The 21135-nt window shown below is 39.4% G+C and overlaps 2 protein-coding genes across 2 annotated transcripts; both read right to left on the bottom strand.

The window, feature by feature from the left end:
- Positions 1 to 1810: 1810 nt before the first annotated feature.
- Positions 1811 to 10521, bottom strand: cipcb (CLOCK-interacting pacemaker b). Its single transcript, XM_034699647.1, has 4 exons — positions 10116 to 10521; positions 8363 to 8517; positions 8083 to 8267; positions 1811 to 6993 (listed from the first exon to the last, which is right to left on the bottom strand). Exons 2-4 carry the CDS (start codon positions 8469 to 8471, stop codon positions 6064 to 6066), a joined length of 1224 nt encoding a protein of 407 aa, XP_034555538.1. The 5' UTR covers positions 8472 to 8517; positions 10116 to 10521; the 3' UTR covers positions 1811 to 6063.
- Positions 10522 to 11417: 896 nt separating this feature from the next.
- pgfa (placental growth factor a) lies at positions 11418 to 18074 on the bottom strand. The gene is made up of 7 exons (XM_034699807.1): positions 17909 to 18074; positions 15468 to 15504; positions 15185 to 15381; positions 15000 to 15076; positions 14887 to 14916; positions 14750 to 14818; positions 11418 to 11990 (listed from the first exon to the last, which is right to left on the bottom strand). The coding sequence occupies exons 3-7, from the start codon at positions 15377 to 15379 to the stop codon at positions 11954 to 11956; spliced, it is 408 nt and encodes a 135-aa protein (XP_034555698.1). The 5' UTR covers positions 15380 to 15381; positions 15468 to 15504; positions 17909 to 18074; the 3' UTR covers positions 11418 to 11953.
- Positions 18075 to 21135: the final 3061 nt, after the last annotated feature.

The following is a 21135-nucleotide window of genomic DNA, read 5'->3' as shown; positions in this document are numbered from 1 at the left end:
GAGGGATGCTGTATCTCCGACGCCACCTAGTGGACATAACTGCAAACTACATTGTTAATAAAAAATGAGGCAGAATTCACTCTGGTATCAAACATGCAATGAGGCATCAATCAATCAGACTTTATTAATCAGACTTTATTTATAAACTACGGTGGCCCTGAAGGACAAAACAAATTAAAAAAAGATGAAACACTTTTACAAAGTTGGAGACAAATTTACATTTTGGAAAACTTTTTTACATTTTATAAAACAAAATTACTTCAGCAAAACACTTTTACCAAGGCCAAAACAAATTTACACTTTTACCATTTCTGAAACAAAGTAACATTCATCTGAATTCTGACACATGATGAAGGTTTTCCAGAGATATGACGGAGCTTTTACAGAGACATGATGCTTTTTCATCTGAGGTCTGGCCCTCAGATCTTCAGGTAGGTTGTACCTATGCCCTTTGCACTGTAAATGTGTCAAATCATACAATTCTAAATTAATTCTAAAAGGGACCGAGCGCTTGCAGTGAGGGGTTTGAAACTCAGGCAAGTCTGATGGGTCAATAATCTCTTTAAAATCTCTTCTTAAAACCTACTTTTATCAAAGAGCCTTTCCTGATTATGTCTTTTAAAATGTATAATGATTTTATGATCTGCCTTTTACTCCTTTGTAAAGCACTTAAAAATGGTTTTGAAATGTGCTCTATAAAAAAGGTTTATCATATTATATTATTAGCATTATTATTATTTTACAAACAAACATCAAATAATAATTTCAAATATGTAATATTTTTATTTTATTCAATTGTCTCAGTGGTCATCTACAGTGAAGGTGTGTAAATAGGGAATCGCAACTACTCTTTTTATTAATTTCGAAAGTTAAAACTCTTAAAAGCTTGATTTGATGCCCTGCATTTCAAATAGACATTTCTGTTTTATTGTCAAATAAAACCCTCAGATTTATTTAGATGCAAACATGCATCCATAGATACATGTTATTTACTGTTTCCCCATGATAAAGAGTGAATTTCAGATGTCAAAACCTCGACTTTTCTCTATTGATCCGGGATAACAAAGCTTGTTTTCTCCTGATAATTGGATACTTTTTGTGAGATCTTGAAACAAAAATTAGTCACTCTGACAGATCAGACCTAGACATGCTATACTGCCATTGTCTACTCTAATGAGGAAAAGTTAAGTATCAGTATTTCTGTTTGTTTTGTGCTTTGCAACTCCGGTGAAACAACTTATTATCATCTTCCATTAAATTAAGATCTGAATAAACCACTGAAATGAACTTCTCATCACAGGGAAACTGAGTACATAAACCAAATGGTTTCATGTCCACTTTGGGCTTCTGTAGATTTAGATAGCATTGTGGGAAAACTACTTGTTAAAGGGATTACAACCCAAACTATTCTCCTCTTGTCCTCTGTAGTTACACCCAGCTCCAAATGATTGCTAAACATTGCTAAAAATTAACTGCCAATTATTCTATTCTATAAGCTTGTTTTTAATATTATGAGCAGGTGTACTGGAGTAAGTAATAAGGTATAAGCAAACATAGAGGTTGAAGTTTAGCTAAATTTGACTGCATAAGAGTATAAATAATAAACTGTATGTTTCCTGATGTGTGATCCTTCGCTCGCTGCCTCTTAGCTTGCCAGTGTGATTAGAGAGGTGAGTGGAAAACTCCAAAAATAAACATTTCCGTCCTCTTTTCTCACTTCTATTCAAGGTTCAGAACGGATCATTTTACTGAAATCATGAGACAGTTACACCAATCCCGACTGATATCTCTGTAAGAAGGGACAAGAACATTTTCTTTGGAATGACATTTATTACATAAGCAAAGAGTCTCTTACTTGAACTGTACAAAAAAAAGCCCTAAAAGTCACTACATCAAACCCTTTTAATCATAATGTATTGTTCTTTGATTTGTAGAGCTGAAGAGTCAGAATTAATAAGTTCAATTTCACTTGTGTTTTGGTAAATCCTCCACAGTGGTGAGTCTCATGGAGATTTCAACATTTTAATATTTACATACTCAGAGTGGATTAGAAAAAGGTTGCCACAAAGTCAGACTACATTCAGTTTTCCTGATTCTACTACAGGAATTGTTTGGGCTACTGATTATGTTGCTGGTGCATGACTAAAACATGTCGATAAAACAATCAAGACTGACTTCACAAACATTTTCAGCATCCTTAAAAAAGACAGGTCAACTGAAAAGCACTGAGAAGACAAAGCTGCCGACACTTACATGAAAAACTCCAGTGTTACAAAATCACACGTATCCCACTGTACAAAGTCTTTACTCTTTTAAGTATTTGTTTAGAATTTTTAAACACAACAAGCGTTTGTAATAATGACAGAGCAGTCCATGACACAGCATGAAGCAGACATATTCAGAGACTTGTGGTTTTGTAGGTCAGTCATCAGTCGAAACCATGGACGGGATCCGAGAGTGACCACAGCAGTGTGGATCCATGTAAACCAACCAAAACTTAGATTAAAGAGAGCTGATGGTATAACTGTACTTTGCTTAAGTAAAAGCTGAGGACGAGGAAGAAAAGCTCTTTGAAAAGATGGACGCTACCAATGTTGTTGTGCTTTAATCAAACAAAACATCACTGAGCTTTGTGATGTTTCAGTATCCTCACTCATCACTCAAACATCTGATTGAAGAGAAACTGGTCCATTAAAGTTTAATTACTTGTGTAATGATGATGATGTTTGAAGTGTGCGATGTGTTGTGAAAGAGAGAAATAAACTGCACTGTTAAAGAGTCTAAACTCAGAAGATTGTGGCAGTTGTAAAAAGAGCTCAAACATGCAGGCAAATTATGAATAATAATCTCTTGTTGCTGTCCTGATTCAAGTGTCTTAATAAGGCCTTTGTTAAGGACACATGGTATATAATCATAACACAGATCTTTTTATTGGGATGTAAACCAGTTGTGGCTTTTGAATACCTTGATTTTAGAAGCAAATCTATTTATAACTGAGATCATAAAATTCCACCACTAGTTATGGCTGGAAAGATTTTTTTTCATTTTTGATGTTTGGAAAATTTGCAAGAATTTGTATTAGTAATATAAAAAAAACCTGAGGTTCTGTTCTGTCTCAAATCTCCTGAAGGACTGCTGAAATAATAACACAGCATTCTTGTGCTTGGAAATGTGGAAAGATTCAACATGTCATCCTGACACGACCTTCACATGATTGTTGTTGCTGCAGTAACTTCTGTGACTGAACAAACAGAGACAGTTTGGCTGTGCGTGTTGGTTCATAGTTGTGGAATGACACAAGAAGCTCATTTAAGATAAAGCCAAAAGCTGATAAATCATAACTTTACTTTCAGCTAAATAAAGTATGAAAACCAAATTCATCTCTTCAGCTTTGTTTTGGAACCTGTTAAAACATACACCGTGATAAAAACATACACGGTCTATTGTTGACAAGCCAATCTGCTACTGTGTCCTTCTCAGAGTGGACGAGCCTCTGATTCTCACATGGCTGTTGACTTATCCGTAAATTCTTTAGACTGTTCAAAAAGCTGGGACAGCAAAAGACATTTTCATTTTAGAAAATAACCTGAACTGCTGAGTAAGTGACAGCAAAAAAAATCCACATGATCCCTTTTACATCAACATATTTTTAAAAAATCATTACATGAAATATTACAACATGGTTAAAGACAGAATATGCACAACCTTATTGCATACTGAGGAAACCGCTGGTAGAAAAAAAAATCTGACAATGTAATTGTAATGCATGGCTGTAGAATAGGAAACATGTTTATACACTGGTAGTTCACTCTTGATGCCTCTCAGTGCGATTCAAGTACTGTAACTTAGACAAAAGAAAGAGCTTTGCAGTCGGCATTAAATAAGCTACCATAGCTGCCGTTAAATTCTGCCCAGAGCTTGCACAGGAGCCACTCTCAGATTATCTTAGTGCAAATACAGAGCTCTGCAACATACATCTAGTTTGGATATTAAGGCCATAATTTATATAAATACAACAAAACTCAGCAACTGGTCCTAATTTGGACGTTGTAGCTGTTGGACTTCCTCTGTGACTCTGGACTCAGAGACTAATCACAATGACTAGTCTTCATCAGCAAACCTGGCTTGATGGTTGTGGCAGAAAGGTTCACATTAAACAAACAGAACTTAAGTCAGACAGTATCAACATGTTAAATAACATCCATGTGTACAGTATACAAAAAGAGTCATTGATAAAACAGATACAAGTCTCTGACAATTACCACTGAACGAAAGGAAGCACCCTTTACACTGGGATGATACCAGGGAAGCATCTAAATGGCTGTTAAGAGCTTTCCTCCATCCAGCTCACTCTGGTGTACAGCTGCTGTCAACACGATGGGAATGCTAAACTTAAAACCCGTTAACGAGATGTGCCAAATCTTCCTCACCGAGTCTGAAAATGCAGCTGGAACTAAAATGACACTTAAGGCGCATGTTTGTTTACTTCAAAAGTCTGACTGGTGATGGGCTCTGGATGCATTCAGTGACATGAGAGTATTTCCTTAGGCCTGTCATAATCATCAGTTTTACATAACTGTAACTGCTGCATATTAATAACTCTGATGGTGTACATGCTTTGACTGTCAGCTGCAAATACATCAGTATTACACTTTAGAGACCTTAAATGAAGACGCAAAAAAATAACAAACACAGAATTGTCAACCTGATCAGTTCATGTTCTGAGACACTCTGTAGTCAGAATGAGCAGTCTGATGTTTCAGTCTTAGATAAAAACACCTTGCCATGCACCTTTAAAGTTTAATATGGAGCCTCAGGGGTTTTCATCAAGCTTTTATATTCTGCGCCTGTATTGTGCGTTCAGTCAAATAAGGAGTTTTATATCCATCCCTCCATGCCTCAGATCCAAATCTCTCAGGGCTTTAAGGTCTTGATTGCAGTTGAGCAAAATAGTTCTGCAGCAGAGCAGAGTAAAGGTTTCAGCCGAGGCGACGTACTCAGTGTGGTAGAACAGTGAGCTGTACTTCTGGTCTTATTTAAACTTGGGTCTCTGATCAGATTCAATTTGTTTGTCCAGACATCATGCACTTTGCCTCAGTTGCTGTGGATACAATGCAGACAAAAAATACAGCTTTACAAAGAGGAACCATGGGAAATGGTGGTTTACGATCTCACCTCCAAACACTCTCTCTGACCATTGACTGTTGTTGTTTACGTTTTTCAAATATTGCTGTCCTTTGAGTCTACACTTTCCAGACTCAGGGTTTAAGGTTTATGAATTAAGAGCATCTGGACTATGATGCATTTTTGACCACATGCACACGCGGCTTTGATTCTCTTTGTAAGATTCAAACTTCTTGTGGTTTTGTGAGATCCTTGCTTTCTAAAATCAGGATCTTAAAGATCTAAAACAAAACAACATTTGGGCTTGAAATAAGAACAACAATTTGGAGAAAGGTGCAAATGTGGAACAGTAAGCATGTTTTCTTTTCACCTCCATTTATTTCTTTTAGCACCTCATGCTGATAACATCAGAGAGCAGCGACGCAAAGGGCACCATTTCCACTGAAAGTTTCAAAAAAGGATGAACTTTACCCTCAGTCTCTAATCTGAGCATAAAATTAGTCTTTTTTTTTTTTTTTACAAAATTCCAGGGAAAATAAAAATGGTGGGGTAGTTTGCTTGGTTCTCCCTCTGTGAAGTTTTATGGATCACAAGCACAAAGCTTCCATTAACACAGGTGCAGAACATATGTGCATGTTGGCGGTCAACTTGCCATCAGCTACACTTTTCAAGTGCACTTTTTACCACTAGACAAGAGGCAACTGAGAGTCTTTTTTCTGCACCAAATCTTTGAGGTCTCCATGATGTATCAGGGCCCTTAGGCAGCTGACAGCCAAAATGTAGGCCACAGCTCTATCTGTGTGAGTGTCGAGTCTGGGGGTGTGAGTGTATTGTGGAGCACATTACTTTCGGTCCATCTGTCGCCACACGCTCCAACCTCCCACCCTGGCCCCCCTCCCTTTTCGGTCTAAAGGATTACTGTCTAGCACTAGTCTCAGTCTAATCTTCCTTCAAGCTGGACTGAGCAGCTCTCTCCCTCTCTTTCTCTTGGTCTTCCTTTTGGAGGCTGGCCTGCAGTTTCAAAAAGATGCTGGTGTCATTGCTCCACGCGGCCTGGAGGAACAGGTCTGTGTGCTCCTTCAACTTGTCCAGGTCGCTCTGGGTGCGTCGGTTCTGCCGGTGGAGCTCCTTGGTGCGGAGCGCAATGTCTAGCAGGCCGGATTTGCTCAGAATGTTGTAAGTGTTGCAGAAGCGTTTCCTCTTGGTATCGCTCTCATTGTCTTCTAATGAGTCGTTGTCTTGAGGGGTCTCAAAGGGAACCAGCAGAGCCTGTTTTTTGGAGCCTGACGACTGGGTGAAAGACAGGGAGGTGGTAAGCTCACACTGGCTGACAGCTGGTGAGGGCATCTCTCTGGTAGGGCTGCTGCTGGCACTGGTGTCCACTGCGTGCAGGGAAAGTCGGTTCTGCAGCAGTGGAGACATGGGGCAGGGGCTCGCAGGAAGACTGGGAGTAGACGAGGCCGAGCTAGTCGATACAGCACACAAACTTTTCTGCTGTTTCTCTCTCTGACAGTGTTCCCGGTGGGTGGAGGTCGAACCACTGCCTCTCTTTGACTCTGTAGAAGAGGAGGAGGAGGAGTAGGAGGAGCAGGAGGAAGAGGAGGAGGAGGAACATGATGAGGCAGTCCCTCTCCCTGAGGAACTGGAGCTGTCTCCAGGATGAGGAGCAATTTTGGGGTAGGATTTCAGGATCGGAAGATACTTCTTAGGACGTCTGTGTCTGGAGGAGGTGTCTTTAGAGGCTGGGGAAGCCTGACGAGAGACTACGGGCTGGAGAAAGACCACCTGAGGCTGCTGGACCACAGGCTGAACCACCTCCACTGTTGGACTGAACCTCCAGGGCTTTAGTGCTGGAGGATTATCTCCAGGCTACAAAAGCAGAAAAGTCATAATTAAGTACTTTGTAAAAGCAGGACGCTCAAAACCACGTCCCAATTTAACATTTTTTCCTGCTATTTGTTGTTACAAAGACAATCAATCAAGAAAGATTCAGAAAACAGGAAATTACAACAATCATGACACACACACCAAACACAACAAGCAAATATTTCTTCTCCAATTGGTTTCTTATTTATCAGAAACAAACAACCTTCCAAAACATCTTCATATTTCATTATCTCTACAAATGTATCTGAAATAATAACCAAAATCATTTATACTGTTTATAATTTCCCTGTCCATCAGTGGTTAGCAACAGCTTCAGCACCACCACCACCACCACCACCACCACCACCACCCACGATGTTGTCATGGCAACGTAGCAACCTGAACAGATGTTTGATGATAACCAACTCCCCTCCCAGGACTTGCCTTCTGATCTGGGTCTACTGACCACAGGTTCATCCTGCCTTTCACCCGTTCATGTGGCAGCTGTTACGGGTCAATATCTGGTTTTCAGTCTCTGGTTGCACAAACTGCTGTCTGCATTGTGCCGCCATTCTCATATAATTACATTAAATAATGTCATAATAACTGACCCCTGGTTGCTTTTGAGTCCTGTGTTCTCTTGCTTTCTATTTACAATTACCCTGTCCAAAATGTCTGTAATGCACTAAAACTTCAAGACAAATTCCTTGTTTGTGTAAACCTACTTGGCAAAATCCCAGATTCTGATTCCTTTATTCATCTAAACTCAACCAGGCTGGTGGGAAGTGAGGTTAACTGGAGTCTTTCCCCCCATTTTTATTGTTTTATGAAATCTCAATGTATTTTTGACCATCTTCTATCCTACTGTTACAGCTCTGCCACTGGTCAGCACTCAGTACTCTGCCTGTGTGAAAGGTCAATCTTTTTTGGTCACTTTCTAAAGAGTTCTGACTAGACCACACATCCAAGTTAGTCACAGGGACTTTAACGTTTGACTTCATTCTTCTTGTGACCTGCTCATACCTCTACCTAAAGTTCAAAGGTTAAGAGCTGAACCTGGGTGGAGCCAGAGAACAAGTTCATCAAGTTTACCTGCTTGAGGACAACGTTGTTCATGATGATCATGGGTGAGAGATTCGAGTAGGAGCCTCCCACTACAGTTAGCTGAGAAGGTTGGGGCCCCGAGCCAGACTTCTGCTGTCCCTTTGGTGCTGCAGGGCGGGGTGAATCCTCAGAGTCTGTGGTGTCCATAGTGCTTGTGTGCTCAGAGCTTGTATCTGCAGACCAGAGAGACGAAGAATGAATGGGGTTAAACTCAGTGGAAAAACTTTAATATCCATGCACATACAACTGTAGCAAGATCAAGTCTCACCTGAGAAGCCGGAGTCTCGCTCTGAATCAGCTCGGGAGCCTCCAGACTTCATGATGCGAGGTCTGTTTGCTGCCCTTGAGTGGATCTCTGCCTTCCTCTTGGTACTCATCTCCTCTCTGCACAGATAGCTTTGGCTCGTCAAGCTCTCACTGCAACTAAATCAGCATATAAAAGACAGGAATGAAAACAACACTAAGAACAGCTTATATTCAGCAGTGACAGGATATGGAGTTGAGACAGGATAGCTAACAGTTTTTCTTAGTGTTGTAGTGCAGGGGTTCCCAAACTTTTCAGCCAGTGACCCCCAGCTGTCCCTCAAAGTGATTTAATGTGGCTTTATTTAGCTGGTCTGCAGAAAATTAGCCTACCTATATGAGCATGTGGCTGTGTTTCCTGTGCTCTAATGAATTAACCTGCTGCTACTGATGCTTTTGATAATTAACTGTTCACTAACCCTAAACTTAGGAGTCATCGGGCAAAAAGAAAGGCAGAAAACTCTTAACATTTTCTATTTTCAATGTTTTATTTCAAGGTAAGCTACTATTTTTGTCAATATATTTTACTATAATTTGTAAAATGTACTATTTTTAGATAACTTTCATAAAAAAACATCCTGGAAGACATCTCACGACCCCCCCATTGGTGTCTCGCGACCCCTCAGGGGGTCCCAACCCACACTTTGGGAACCCCTGTTGTAGTGTAACCACAAGAGAATAAAAACAAAGAAGTGGTCACACAGAACACGTTTCACCAGTTCCGCTTTATATTATCAAGTCTGTTTATAGTATTCAAGATTCAAGAAAGCTTTATTGCCATGTGAGCTCCATTATAAACGTAAACACAAATTCTAAATAAAAATACTATCTGTACAAAGAAAGGTGCAGAAAGTACTTTTAAAGACATGCAATAAGTTAAATTAGCCTAAGCCAGTGTCCACATATAGTAGATGAATATAATAATAAGATGTGTTATGGAATAAATTACAATATTGCACATGGATATTGAGGTATCGCACATGTATGTGTATGTGTCAGAGGAGTCACAAAGACAGGAATGAAAACAACACTAAGAGCAGCTTATTTTCATCACAGTGACAGGATGTGGAGTTGAGACAGTTTCTCTTGGTTTTGTAGTGAATCCACAAGAGAATAAAAACAAAGAAGTGGTCACAGAACACGTTTCACGTTGCACGAGTTCCGCATTACATTATCAAGTCTGTTTATGATATCAAAATAAAGGTGTTGAAAATAGTGAGTTGGAGGGTTGTCTTTGGAAACATACACGTCCATTGTGAGTGACTATCTTAAATGTCTCATCACTATCACCGCTCCCTCTGTCTCTTCTTCTCCTGTCTGTCTTTCCAGACCCAACTCGATCGAGGCTGTCTAACATGAGTCTGGTTCTGCTCGAGGTTTCTTCCTGTTAAAAGGAAGTTTTCCTCGCCACTTTAACTTGCTACAGACTGCGAGGTGCAATGCTCATGGTGAAATAAGGTCACGAGTCTCTGTGATCTAGACCTCCTATGTTTGTAAAAGTGTCTCGAGATCACGTTTGTTGTGATTTTGCGCCATATAATAAAGATTGATTGATTGACCGATATTTTGACATTTGATATCAGACAGACAGAAAGAAACTTGGACAACACAAACAAAACAAAAGCTTAGTTCAGGTTAGCTCCGAGGCTAGCTTCACAGAATGTAAATAACCAAAGAAAACCACAAAAGGCTGTAAACACAGAAAATGAGGTGCATACCTTATCCTTGAGGATGTTTCCACGATGCTGTCTTCAAATCAGGGGAATAAGTTGGCAGGTCAAGGTGTGTGTGTGTCTATTGTCGTCTAGGAGACTCTTCCTTGGTGTGGCTGTTGGCTGGTCTGCTCTCTACGCGGACTAGGACTCTGTGTTCCACGGTACGATACACGAGACTCTCCGCCCCGCCCCTGTACTCTGTGTCACATGCAGAGCACGGTGGCACCATGCGTCAAAAACGGCTCTTTAATTTTCCTCTGCGGGCATCAAAACAGACTGTAGGCTTATTGACATCCACGCTTTTCACTCACGTATCGAAAATTGCTCCTGGACCTTGAATATGCAAGGAAAATGACATTTGTTCACACAGCCACTCTGCCATATTTGGTAGTAGGAGGCGTGGTCTTGTCTGGAGTACCTGACGCGTCATAGTCTGTACGTCTCAACGGCCTGTCAGCTGTTGTGTACTCGAGCTTCTGATTGGCCAGCGAAGCCAGCAGCTGAAAAACGTGACAGCAGCCAAATGTGTGGCAAGTTGAGGACATTGTGTTCATCGTGCAGCTAGGAGGTGTACAGAACAGGGCAGTGCAGGCATCTCAAATGTACAGTCGGGAAAGCCCGTGACGAGAGGTTTCGAGCGTAATGTTCTTGTGTATTACATAATAGCCTGGCTGGCCCACAGCTAACCTAGGCAGAATCTTCTCTGCAGCATGTTTTAATAAGTAAACAAACCACTGCTACTAGAACAAAACGTCCTCACGTGTAGGCCTGTTGCTCTTAACAATTCTTGTACTCATACTGCTTTTATTTACACACTGCAACAAATACGATTTGGAGAAGATGAGGTTTCTAATGGTGGTGTGCTTACATCCTTAGGGAGAAAAAGCTACCAAATCAACAGCTTATACTGTAAAAGCAGTATAATTGTCCTTTTACATACTGTTTTAGTATTTTTTCACACAGTTGTTGTGAAAGCCTCTGGTATCCATTTCAAATCTTCAAACAATACCTAAAGTGGGCCCTGGTCGTACAATGAATCAATTCATGAATCGTCTAAAGTTCATCTCACCTTAAAAAGCTGTCCAGCAACTTTTATGATACCGTTATATGGAATACTAAACATGGCTTATATGATGTTAAATCTAACTACCTGCATCACCTCACATGTATCTGGAAGGCTGTGAGTGCGATACAACTAAGGGAATACAACGTGCAGAACCTGGTCATAAAAGAAGCCCAGAGTTTCCCCAAATGATAACCCTTTCAAAAGCACCACCTATGTAACTGCAAATAATCCACAGGGTCTTTTTGTGAGAGATTTTATTTCACAAACTTATTTTTAGGCAGGATATATACCACTTTACACACAGAAGGGATTGAGGAGTTTTTATCCTCTCTGTGAATGTTGTTTGAATGATCAGACAGTTAATCAGGGAACACTTGAGGCTGGACAAAAGCTTTAATCCTTCTCCTGGCAGCCGACGAGCTTGCTGCATTCCACCCATTATCTCTATACCTGTTTTAATCTGTCTGTGTCTGCCATGAAAACCTCATACAAAATCAACAATTGTAAAAGCTATCTTTAACATTTACCTTGGTCCTTTCAAAACAGCAGTTACCCGTTAGTACTCTGCATGACTTATTGTTTTCTTTGGTAATCAATCAGAAGAGATAAGAGTGTCACAGACAAGATGGAGAGTAGGAGAGTCTGATAGTTGATGGATGTAGGGGTTGAGGAAACAAATTAATGGACATAGAATGAACCATGAGATATAATAAATGTACAAATGTGTTGTTCGCTCCTCAAAACTCCTTCAAATTAAACTTCGGACCAACGTGGATCAATGAAGATTTATCTTGGTTTGAGGGAACTGGCACCTGGAAAATACAAAACCATGAAATAAATTGGTACAATGTTTCCATAATGAACTACATATCGATAACAAGCATCTTTCAATTTCAACAACTGTTAATTTAATTTCTAATGTCCTGACCTGGCTCAGAGGCAGTAAAATATTTGGTGCTAATAAACAACATTATTCAAAAGCCCTATTGCGGTTTGCTGGTAGATTTGCCTTTCCACCATAGATGAATTCTGGCTATTTAGCCAAAGTCAAGACCATAGTAAAAACACACAAACCCTTGCAGACACCACATTGGAAGAAGTGGTAAGTGGAGAGAATTTAGCTCTCAGAGCAAGAGATACATTTACACAGCTTGTTCAGTGGAATCACTGAGTTTGATCCAAACACAGGGGAATCAATGAGCAGTTCCTGTTTATATTTCAGAGCTTTTGTCTCGTTGTAACACTTTAGAACTGAAACTTGAAACTGGCTCTGTGTCTGATTTTGATATACCATTTTAAAAGTTACATAATTGACTATGACGTCTTATTGTTTCCCCAGGGTAATATTTTCCACTTAAATGTGAGCTTCTTAAACTTTCTGAACTGTTTTTCAAATTGCAAGAAGAGACTAATTCAGTGCTACAAATCACCACCACACATTTGACACTTCATGGATGTAATACAGAACAAGCACAGGTAAAGGGACTGTGTCTTGAAGGATATATAATCTTTAAGATAGAGTGACTAAGTGAGGTGAAATGACATTTCTTATCACTTCAAGAGAAGTCAAACTTCCGTCTTAACCACTGCCAAAGTTAAATGTTCAACATTTACTTGAGTTTGTTACAGGGGTGAGGCCACCATGAAACAATCATTGTGAATGTTTACTCCAGCAGGTTTTGTGTAGGAAGTTTTTCTCAAACTCAGTTTATGTTCAGTTCTGGCATCATGTTATTTGATCCCTCCAAATGTTTTGGAACTCATTTAAGAGTCTGCAACTGTGTGGTCCTCATGACCACTAAGGACTGGGTTGAGGGGCTACATGATGACGAGCCACTGATCCTAAATCCTGGTTTGATTTAGAAATACTACAAGTCATGGTACAGCATCAACATTATGAATGACCAGAAAACAGCAAAAACAACGTGACCACCCAGGTTATAAAGATGATAAAGTAGGGGAAAACCACAGGCACCACCAAACACATCCCTTCTTTACAATGACTCTGAAACCAGAGTCTACATTAAGCTGCTCTGTTTCTCAAGATGGCTTTTTATGGGGTTTTTTTGCAGAATGAGATGTCCTCTCACTCCACTACTTATGAGATGTGTCAGTGAAACTTGAAGTCACTCCCTTCTTGACTCAGATGACCTTGCTCTGTCAGTGTGATCTGTTCCCAAAGAGGGAGTAAGTTTTGGGTCTTAAATACCTATTCAAGAAATATTTAACTTATTCAAAACTCTGTCCTAAAACAAAACGCATATGCTTTTTATACAGTTGTAACACGCTGCATATCGATTCCCCAATCATGTGATGGTAACGTAATGCAATGGAGAACAACATCCACAGTCCTCCTTCTTGGCAAAAATACAATCTCACCTTGATCTCAGAAATCTCCTCAAGTTAGTTTTATTGGTGTGAGATTTTCTACATGTAACACAGTGTTTCTGAGCTGAGCTGTGATGCATGGATACCAACACAATGCCCCTAATTTAACTAACTTTGACTGCAAAGCAACATTTGCATACCTCCATCTAATGTAGGCTATTAGTTTGCCAGCTAAATTTGAAAATGTAAATTTGCACACAAAGCGTGAAGTGTATTTTTTCCTCAACTGCGTATATTCAAACTGTTTCACAGAATGAGCTTTCAGAGACACTATGGTCAGGAGAAATGATAAAAGTTGTATGATGTTTTAAGAGCCAGTTGTTTTTACATGTTCTTCTTTGTGGTAATGCCACTTCTAATAAGTTACAGATAAACTTCTCAAAACGAAAGAGAAATAAAGTGTGAGGGAGGTGTGGAGAGGGATTACAGTTAACAGACTGACCTCTGACCTTAAGGGGTCAGCAGACAACTAACAACAAATTCATCACACTTACACCTTCAGATCTGACTGCAGTTTGTGGTTGTAATTTCATTTACTGGCATGTCCTTAAATGTACATTGATTAAATCATAAAAAAAAACATATCTTACTCTAGTTAAAAGGATAGTTCTATAGAAATGGTTAAGGATTTTTTTAGTTCTTCATCTGACAAATACAAACTGCAGTTGCACCTTAACACCTCCAGTGTTGATCAACTGTTTGAATCTGATAAATATGACTAAGTATGGTGTGGATGAAATTATGTAAACATTATTTGACATGACTGGACACGACTGAGCCGCCTGCTGCAGACAAGAATGTGATTTCAAAAATACATGAAGAAATTAGGCTGATGTAGATGCTACCTGCTATTTATGTGAACTCCCTTATAAGAGTTATTTTTTACTGATAGGTGAACCTTATTTTCAGACTAAACCTTCACACTGGCAGTCCTTGGTCAGCTCTATCAGCAGCCTTGGATTATTGTCTTAAAACTTATCTGTGGCCTTAAACTGAACCACGCTTCAGGAAGAGCAACACAGCAGACATTGCAAGCATACGGTGATATGGTTAAATCTCATCTGTCCTTGTGGTCTGACAGAGTGGAGGAAACAGTGATGAATGCAGCACTAAATGTCCAAACATTATGAATTAGTGTGTGCATTTGTTTATGTGCGCCATAGGAGAGTAATTAATCTCTTACTTCCCACAGCCGTTTCCCGTCTTCTTGTGTTTCCTCCTCCGAGGCCTGTTTTTTATAGACTCACTGCTGCTGAGGAAGAAGAGCAAAGTGTGATAAAAATATCGATCTGAACCTTGTTATCAATGCAATGTACTGACCTTTTATCGTTTGGAAGCTTCTGACGGGCTCTAAAACAGGGTAAAACAAGGACAATCAGCACTTCGCTGCAGCAGAAGATTACTGATCTGCATGTGATTTTTTTTTTTATCACCTGCATTCACATGTCTGATGCTCCACAAATGTGAGTTCCACATGGTGCATAGATATCATGGGATGAAGCCTCATCACCTGGAAACAAAAGGGAAAAGTCACAATGAATAAAGAAAACAAATGATGCACTTAAAATAACTTTAGTCTTTTCTAAAAATAGTGTTCTGGTCATGACTTTTGCTGCACCTGCAGAGTGATGTTGCTCTCAAGTGTAACCTGGCACTCCAGGTTTTCATCCCCACAGCAACCGGAGCATCGCCAAAGTGGGACACAAGCAGGCATGTAGATGTACTCCAACTCTCCAGGGTACTCCTGCTCCACATCTACCAACTGCTCCATGGGCCGACACATGCTCCGCGCCCACACCTCCTGGAACGGCATCACTGCAAGTTTGAAAATATAATCATCAAATCATTTGCAGGGAGTGAAAATACCAAATCAGATGGATATATTCAAGAAGAGGCATTACCTTTCGAGTCACCTTCTTCTGGGGGACGTAAAACCTGCTAAAATATGAACAAACAAAGTGAATTTAATTTCTTTAATAATGTTTAAAATTCAATTTCAAACATAGCTGTAGTGATTACGTGCTTGCTGTCAATCAGAAAACTGATACAGGTGAGAAATGAGATTTGGCTTCAGTAACAGAAGGATCACTGAGCTGTTGCAGAGCGTCCTCTAGTGGCAGAGGAAAATAGTGCACACACAATATCCAGTAAAAACAATGATGCAGCATGATGTACCACTGTGCCGCTGTTTGCAAATCAGCACAAAGCAGTAAAGTGAGCCAGCCACCAAAATAAAACCCACTTGATTTCTCAATTTGTTGTAACGTTAGAAGGTTTATATTAAAAGCAGCAAAAACTCTCAAAGTATGCAAAGAATAACAACAAAGAATAGCTGCTCTTGACTTGTGGGAGATCTGCAGACAATAAACACAGAGGAAACAAAGGCAGTACAGAGGAGTGTCATGACACAGCTGGATTTTTTTTTCTCACAGCCCAGCATCTAAACTCAAGATGGGAACGTTAGCCAATTTTGAAAGCCAAATTGAGCAGTAAGGCAAAGCGCTAAGTTGATCTTGGCTCTCCCCTTCTTTTGAATATCAACAATCTGTTTCTGAGTCCTCACCTCACTCTGTGAACACTGATGGGAACACTGTAAATGTCTGACACACTGGTTGCTTCAGGGCTGAGATAACAGCAGGTTTTATTGTGGGATTTTGAAGGTTGCTGTCAATGAGTCAAAAGAGTGAGCTGCTTCTTTAATCAGAGAACAAGATGAATTTTAGTGGCTGTAAATATTGCAGACAAACAGACATATAAGACAAATAGTGTGGCAGTGAGAAAACTGGCTGTATAATAGTGTATCTAAAACTGTTGGTTAGCTCAAAAGGATAAATGGAGGCGTTCAACACAGAAAAACTAATTTTTTTTCTGTGTCCTATTTTCTCTTGTTTCCTTATAGTCAGCAAAAAAGCTAAACGCTTATAAGCCAATGAAGAATGGATCACAGAGTGAGTTTGTTCTTGTCATTTTTCTTTCCATCAACTTTCTCTCTCTTTTTTTTTTTTTTTACATCTTTCTTAAATGTCAAGTGTTGTGGTTCATTACTTGTATGAAAAATAACATTTGCTACATAACTGCACTATAAACCATTCCCAGGAATCTCCTCTGGTATGGTGGTAGTCTAGATAATGCATAAAAAACATACAATAAAACATTAATAAGTAATAAAACACACAATCTGTAAGGGGATTTTGTCATTTATCCAGTTATGAATCTAACAAACAAATTGTGTTTAAAAAGTGGTGACCTAAAATGGGATTGAGCTTATTTACCTCAAACTCTTGTTTCGTTCTGATTGAGAAAAGAAGTGGCAGGTAGTTCTAGCATCTCACATTTTTGTAGTGTTCAGGCTTACAAGACCTTGTCATTTGAATGTGCTGCAACTGTTGCCATCTAAAACACTCGCTCCTCCATGCAGACTATACATATTATTGTACAAACCATGGGCACATTTAAGTATGTTTGTACATCAATTTAATTCTAACCTGTTGCATCTGAACAGTCATCATGACATTTTGTTTCCAACCCTACTCTGTGTTAAGGATGCTCTGCAAGAATGAAAGATTCTTGCAGACTCATCCTGCTTCAGTACTCCTCTAGAAAGGTTCCTGAACTATACTGTGCTTTAAACTCTTTATGTTCTCCGTGGTACATACATATATGAGAGACAACTTTATAGATTAAGCAAATTTTAGAGCTCTTTGTTATTCCCCACAACAAGAACAAAGAGCTATCAGTTGATGAAATTGAGTGTAAATCTTTCTTCCTTGGGTGAGATGTTGCTTCCAAAGAGAAGGAATTAAACCAGAACAAGATGGGGAGAATAATACACCTTAAACTGATGTCACGTATCACAGAGGGACCTTTATCTAAACTCTCTGCTGGTTGACTTTTAACAGATATGGTCTGTTGCGCAGCAGTGAAACTAACCCTATCTTAACCTGATCAGTAATAAGCATAAGTTACAGTAGCTTCTGTTTTTGCATGATATGCATTATTTCTAGGTATATGACTGGAAACATATAAAACCCAAAACCACGAAATGCAGTGAATTGTCAGATGTGATGTGCAGAATATAACATCGTAAACTCAAATTTAAACTAAATTAAACTTTGAATAAATGAATAAGAACATTTCATTAATAAAAGTAAAACTTCTCCAAAACATTTCAAACTAAATATTCTAAACACGTCGTTTACTCGTGACCATAATTCAATTATAATTTTGAAAATATTTTGAAATGTGTTGAATTACCTGCGTAGGTACCCGCTGAAACAGAAGAGCCAATAAGAGATGCAAGAGAACGGTGAGACGTTTCATGTTAGTGTAAGAGAAGAGTTACCTCCCCTCGTCTCCAGTCTGTCACTGAACTATGACTGAAAGGAGCAAAGTCTCGAAGAGGATCCGGTTTTCTGATGTGCGCGGGCTGGGATGGAGAGCGCGCACCGGACCATCCATAACCGATTATCAACTGGAAACCCTTTTCAATATCAAACGAAGAGAAAAAAATGTTCTCTCTCTCTTTCTCTCTCTCTCTCTCTCTCTCTCTCTCTCTCTCTCTCTCTCTCTCTCAAATTCAAATTCAAATTCAAATTTAAAATCACATCAAACAATATATACAATCACAAATAAATCAACAAGAGTACAACAATTAATATCAATGCTTATTCAGGATAAAAAAGTATATTCAATATAGTTAAATATTAAATCATAGAATGAAATCTCTCTCTCTCTTCTCCGTACACACTACACATGGTCTATGAAGAAATCAAACAAACTGGGCATTAAAAACATAATAGACTGTATATTGAAATTGAGTGACTATGAAGCCAAAAGATTTAGAGCTCCCTCTGCTGACTGGCTGTAGGACAGGACACAAACCCTGCCACCTCCATTCTAACCAAAGCGTCAACCTCCAGTCTAAAAATATGAGTCCAATGCAGAAGTGTTAAAAACTGCAGTTCATCGAGGATCCGCTTGAGGCTGGCTCCAGAAGTACCGGAAACCACATACACACCAATTCAAAAAAGCCGATCTTTACAGCAGAAATAAACATGTTTACAGCCTGGTACAAAACAAGAGTGTAGTCTGGATAGCTCATTTCTCGATCGGCACACACTGTGGGGGGGGGGGGGGGGGGGGGGGGGGGGTAGTCTTCCAATGAGAGGCACAGCTGACTTGATTGACAGGCGGGAACACTGTTGCTGCAAAAAAAAAAAAAAAAAAAGCAAAAAGTTTGAGGTGGTCCTGAAAGGCAAAACACAGCAACATTTCACAAAACATGACTTTACAGAAAAATTAATGACATTTCACAAAGCACAAGAGGTTATAATGTTCTGTTTTTCAGCTGTGTAAAGCACTTTTAATTGTGTTATGTATGAATTGTGCTTTGTAAATAAACTTGCCCTGTTTTACCTAAGGAGTATAATATATGAGTGTTTTTTCTGGCATCCCCAAGTGGCCAAAAATAGTAACTACACATTAAAATGTCCCTCACTTTGGTATCCACTCCTCTCAGAGCTTCCAGCTGCATGTCTTCATGAGCTGATGGAGCTCAAATGTCAATGAGAGTCAGGAGTTTATTCAAAACACTTTATTAATAAATATAGTTGTTACAGAACAATAAATTAATACATCACAATAAATGTTTAAAAAAATATGGGAACGTATATCTGCCACCTGCATGCTAGTAGTCTTTAATGTGGTTCCGGCAATAGAGTCCTTTTATTGCAGCTTGTTCATTTTACTCACTAGCTATAAAATATATAAGCAAATGTGCAAGAATATATTTGGCCAGTATTCCTATCTACCTTCTCCACAGTCCCTATCCTTATACTGGGGAGTCCCAGCACATCACAACAGTGTAGACAGTGATCAGCCCTACAACTGGCTGACAGTATGGAGTGATGGTTAATTTTTTTTATGAATAAAAATTGTTACATGTTTTATTTATAGAACTGTATCTGAACTCTGGGATTTTTTTCCCCTCTTAAATGGGTATTGACCTCAAGAGTCCCATATCAACCTCATTCTTCTTAATTCAAACCCTAATTTAAATCATGTACTATGTGACACAAACATGGCTTTCCTTACACAAGCACCTTGTTGCTCCCCTGCACAGCTTGCATGGAGTGAGAATCACCATCCATCTTTGTTTTCTCCTCCACTGAGGCTGTTTTTCTTAACACAGCAGACCAATTACCCCCTAAATCACACTGGCTGTGAAAACCCATCTGAGCCCTCCAATAAATGAGGGGGCACTTTGCTATATGTCAGTCAAACCCTGCAGAACGAGCAACCATGAATCTCAATGTGTCTGCTATCACTGCACCTGTTAGTCTTAATGGAGACAAGATAAGGAACCAGCGTTTTCAGTAAATTAAATCTACAAACAAGAAGAAGACAGATGTTGTGTGATAGAACACTAAATTTATATCACAGTTGTGTCCAACCCTCATACCAGACATATACTGATGATATCAGGTGTATTATCATTAGGACACAAGTGATTGTGCAGCAACAGGCCAAACTCATGAATCAAGGAGGCATTCTGCTTATTCTTGTAGAACTGACATTGACAACCTCAACTCTGCTGGGTTTTTGGCAGCTCTAAACAACAGCACATCGAAAGGCTCAAGTGCGGCAAACAATGAAGAGCCAACAAACTTAAACTGAAAACCAGAGCCATAGATGGACCAGAGCAGCTTTGCGTTTGCTGCTCAGAGATATTGGTTCTATGAGTTGACTATGGGCAGGCAGTGTCATCATGACCAAATATCAAGAAATGAAACCACTAAGTCCACTTCTTAATGCCAAGGCATTATATTTTACTATTTAAAACTGTTGGCATTATTTCTAACACTCAAGGCAGCCATCTGTTATACTTTATTTTAGCATAAGTTACTGTTCTGCGAAAATCAAGCATCTTAAAGATGTCATCTTCCATGAGTGATGAAACAGAGCCTTGTTTTCAGCTCTGACAGTATTATCTTTCTATTTTTAATACTTTTTTTGTTTGTTTACGTGGCTGTAGAAGAGACTTTTTCTCATTAGATGACACAACTAATTTTTTTTTTTTTTATTTCGAAAGATAAAAGAACATTTAACCTGAAGACACAAAGCTTTCATACAATAGATAATAGCATAACGATAGCATACACATAGAGTATGCTATGCTTTGCTGTGGAGTTAAAGGGCAGACAAGGGTGAGTTAGATGGAGTTTTGGGGAGCTACAGGGGGATAAGAGGGGAGGTTGTTGGGAGTTAGAGGAGAGTTTGTGGAGAGTTAGAGGGAAGTAAGACAGAGTTAAAGGGGAGTAAGAGGGACTTTTTTGGGAAGTTAGGGGGTAGGTTGTAGGGAGTTTGAGGAGAGTTTGAGTGAAGTTTGAGGGGAGCTAGAGCCTCAATTACCTCTTAACTTATCCCTTTTTACACTCTAAACTTACCCAAAGATTACCAAAGTAAATAGAGGATAGAGGTGTTAATCCTATGGACTTCCTTTAGATTCTCACAGAAATATCCACGTTACTGTTATGCAAACCAGTTTCTTGAGATGGTGCCCCTCTGAGT

This window comes from Notolabrus celidotus, chromosome 13 (assembly GCF_009762535.1).
Source record: "Notolabrus celidotus isolate fNotCel1 chromosome 13, fNotCel1.pri, whole genome shotgun sequence".
Lineage (NCBI taxonomy): Eukaryota > Metazoa > Chordata > Actinopteri > Labriformes > Labridae > Notolabrus > Notolabrus celidotus.
Note: the sequence above shows the minus strand (reverse complement) of the source record. Positions and strands in the feature narration are given on the sequence as shown.

Coding starts and splice junctions, on each gene's coding strand:
- pgfa (XM_034699807.1), bottom strand. CDS start 15,379: ATGCCGTTCCAGGAGGTGTGGGCGCGGAGCATGTGTCGGCCCATGGAG. Junction 14,819..14,886: donor AAGCTTCCAAACGATAAAAG/GTCAGTACATTG, acceptor CTTCTTCCTCAG/CAGCAGTGAGTCTATAAAAA. Junction 11,991..14,749: donor ACGGGAAACGGCTGTGGGAA/GTAAGAGATTAA, acceptor TGTATTTTCCAG/GTGCCAGTTCCCTCAAACCA.
- cipcb (XM_034699647.1), bottom strand. CDS start 8,471: ATGAGTACCAAGAGGAAGGCAGAGATCCACTCAAGGGCAGCAAACAGA. Junction 8,268..8,362: donor GCGAGACTCCGGCTTCTCAG/GTGAGACTTGAT, acceptor TCTGGTCTGCAG/ATACAAGCTCTGAGCACACA. Junction 6,994..8,082: donor ACAACGTTGTCCTCAAGCAG/GTAAACTTGATG, acceptor CTGCTTTTGTAG/CCTGGAGATAATCCTCCAGC.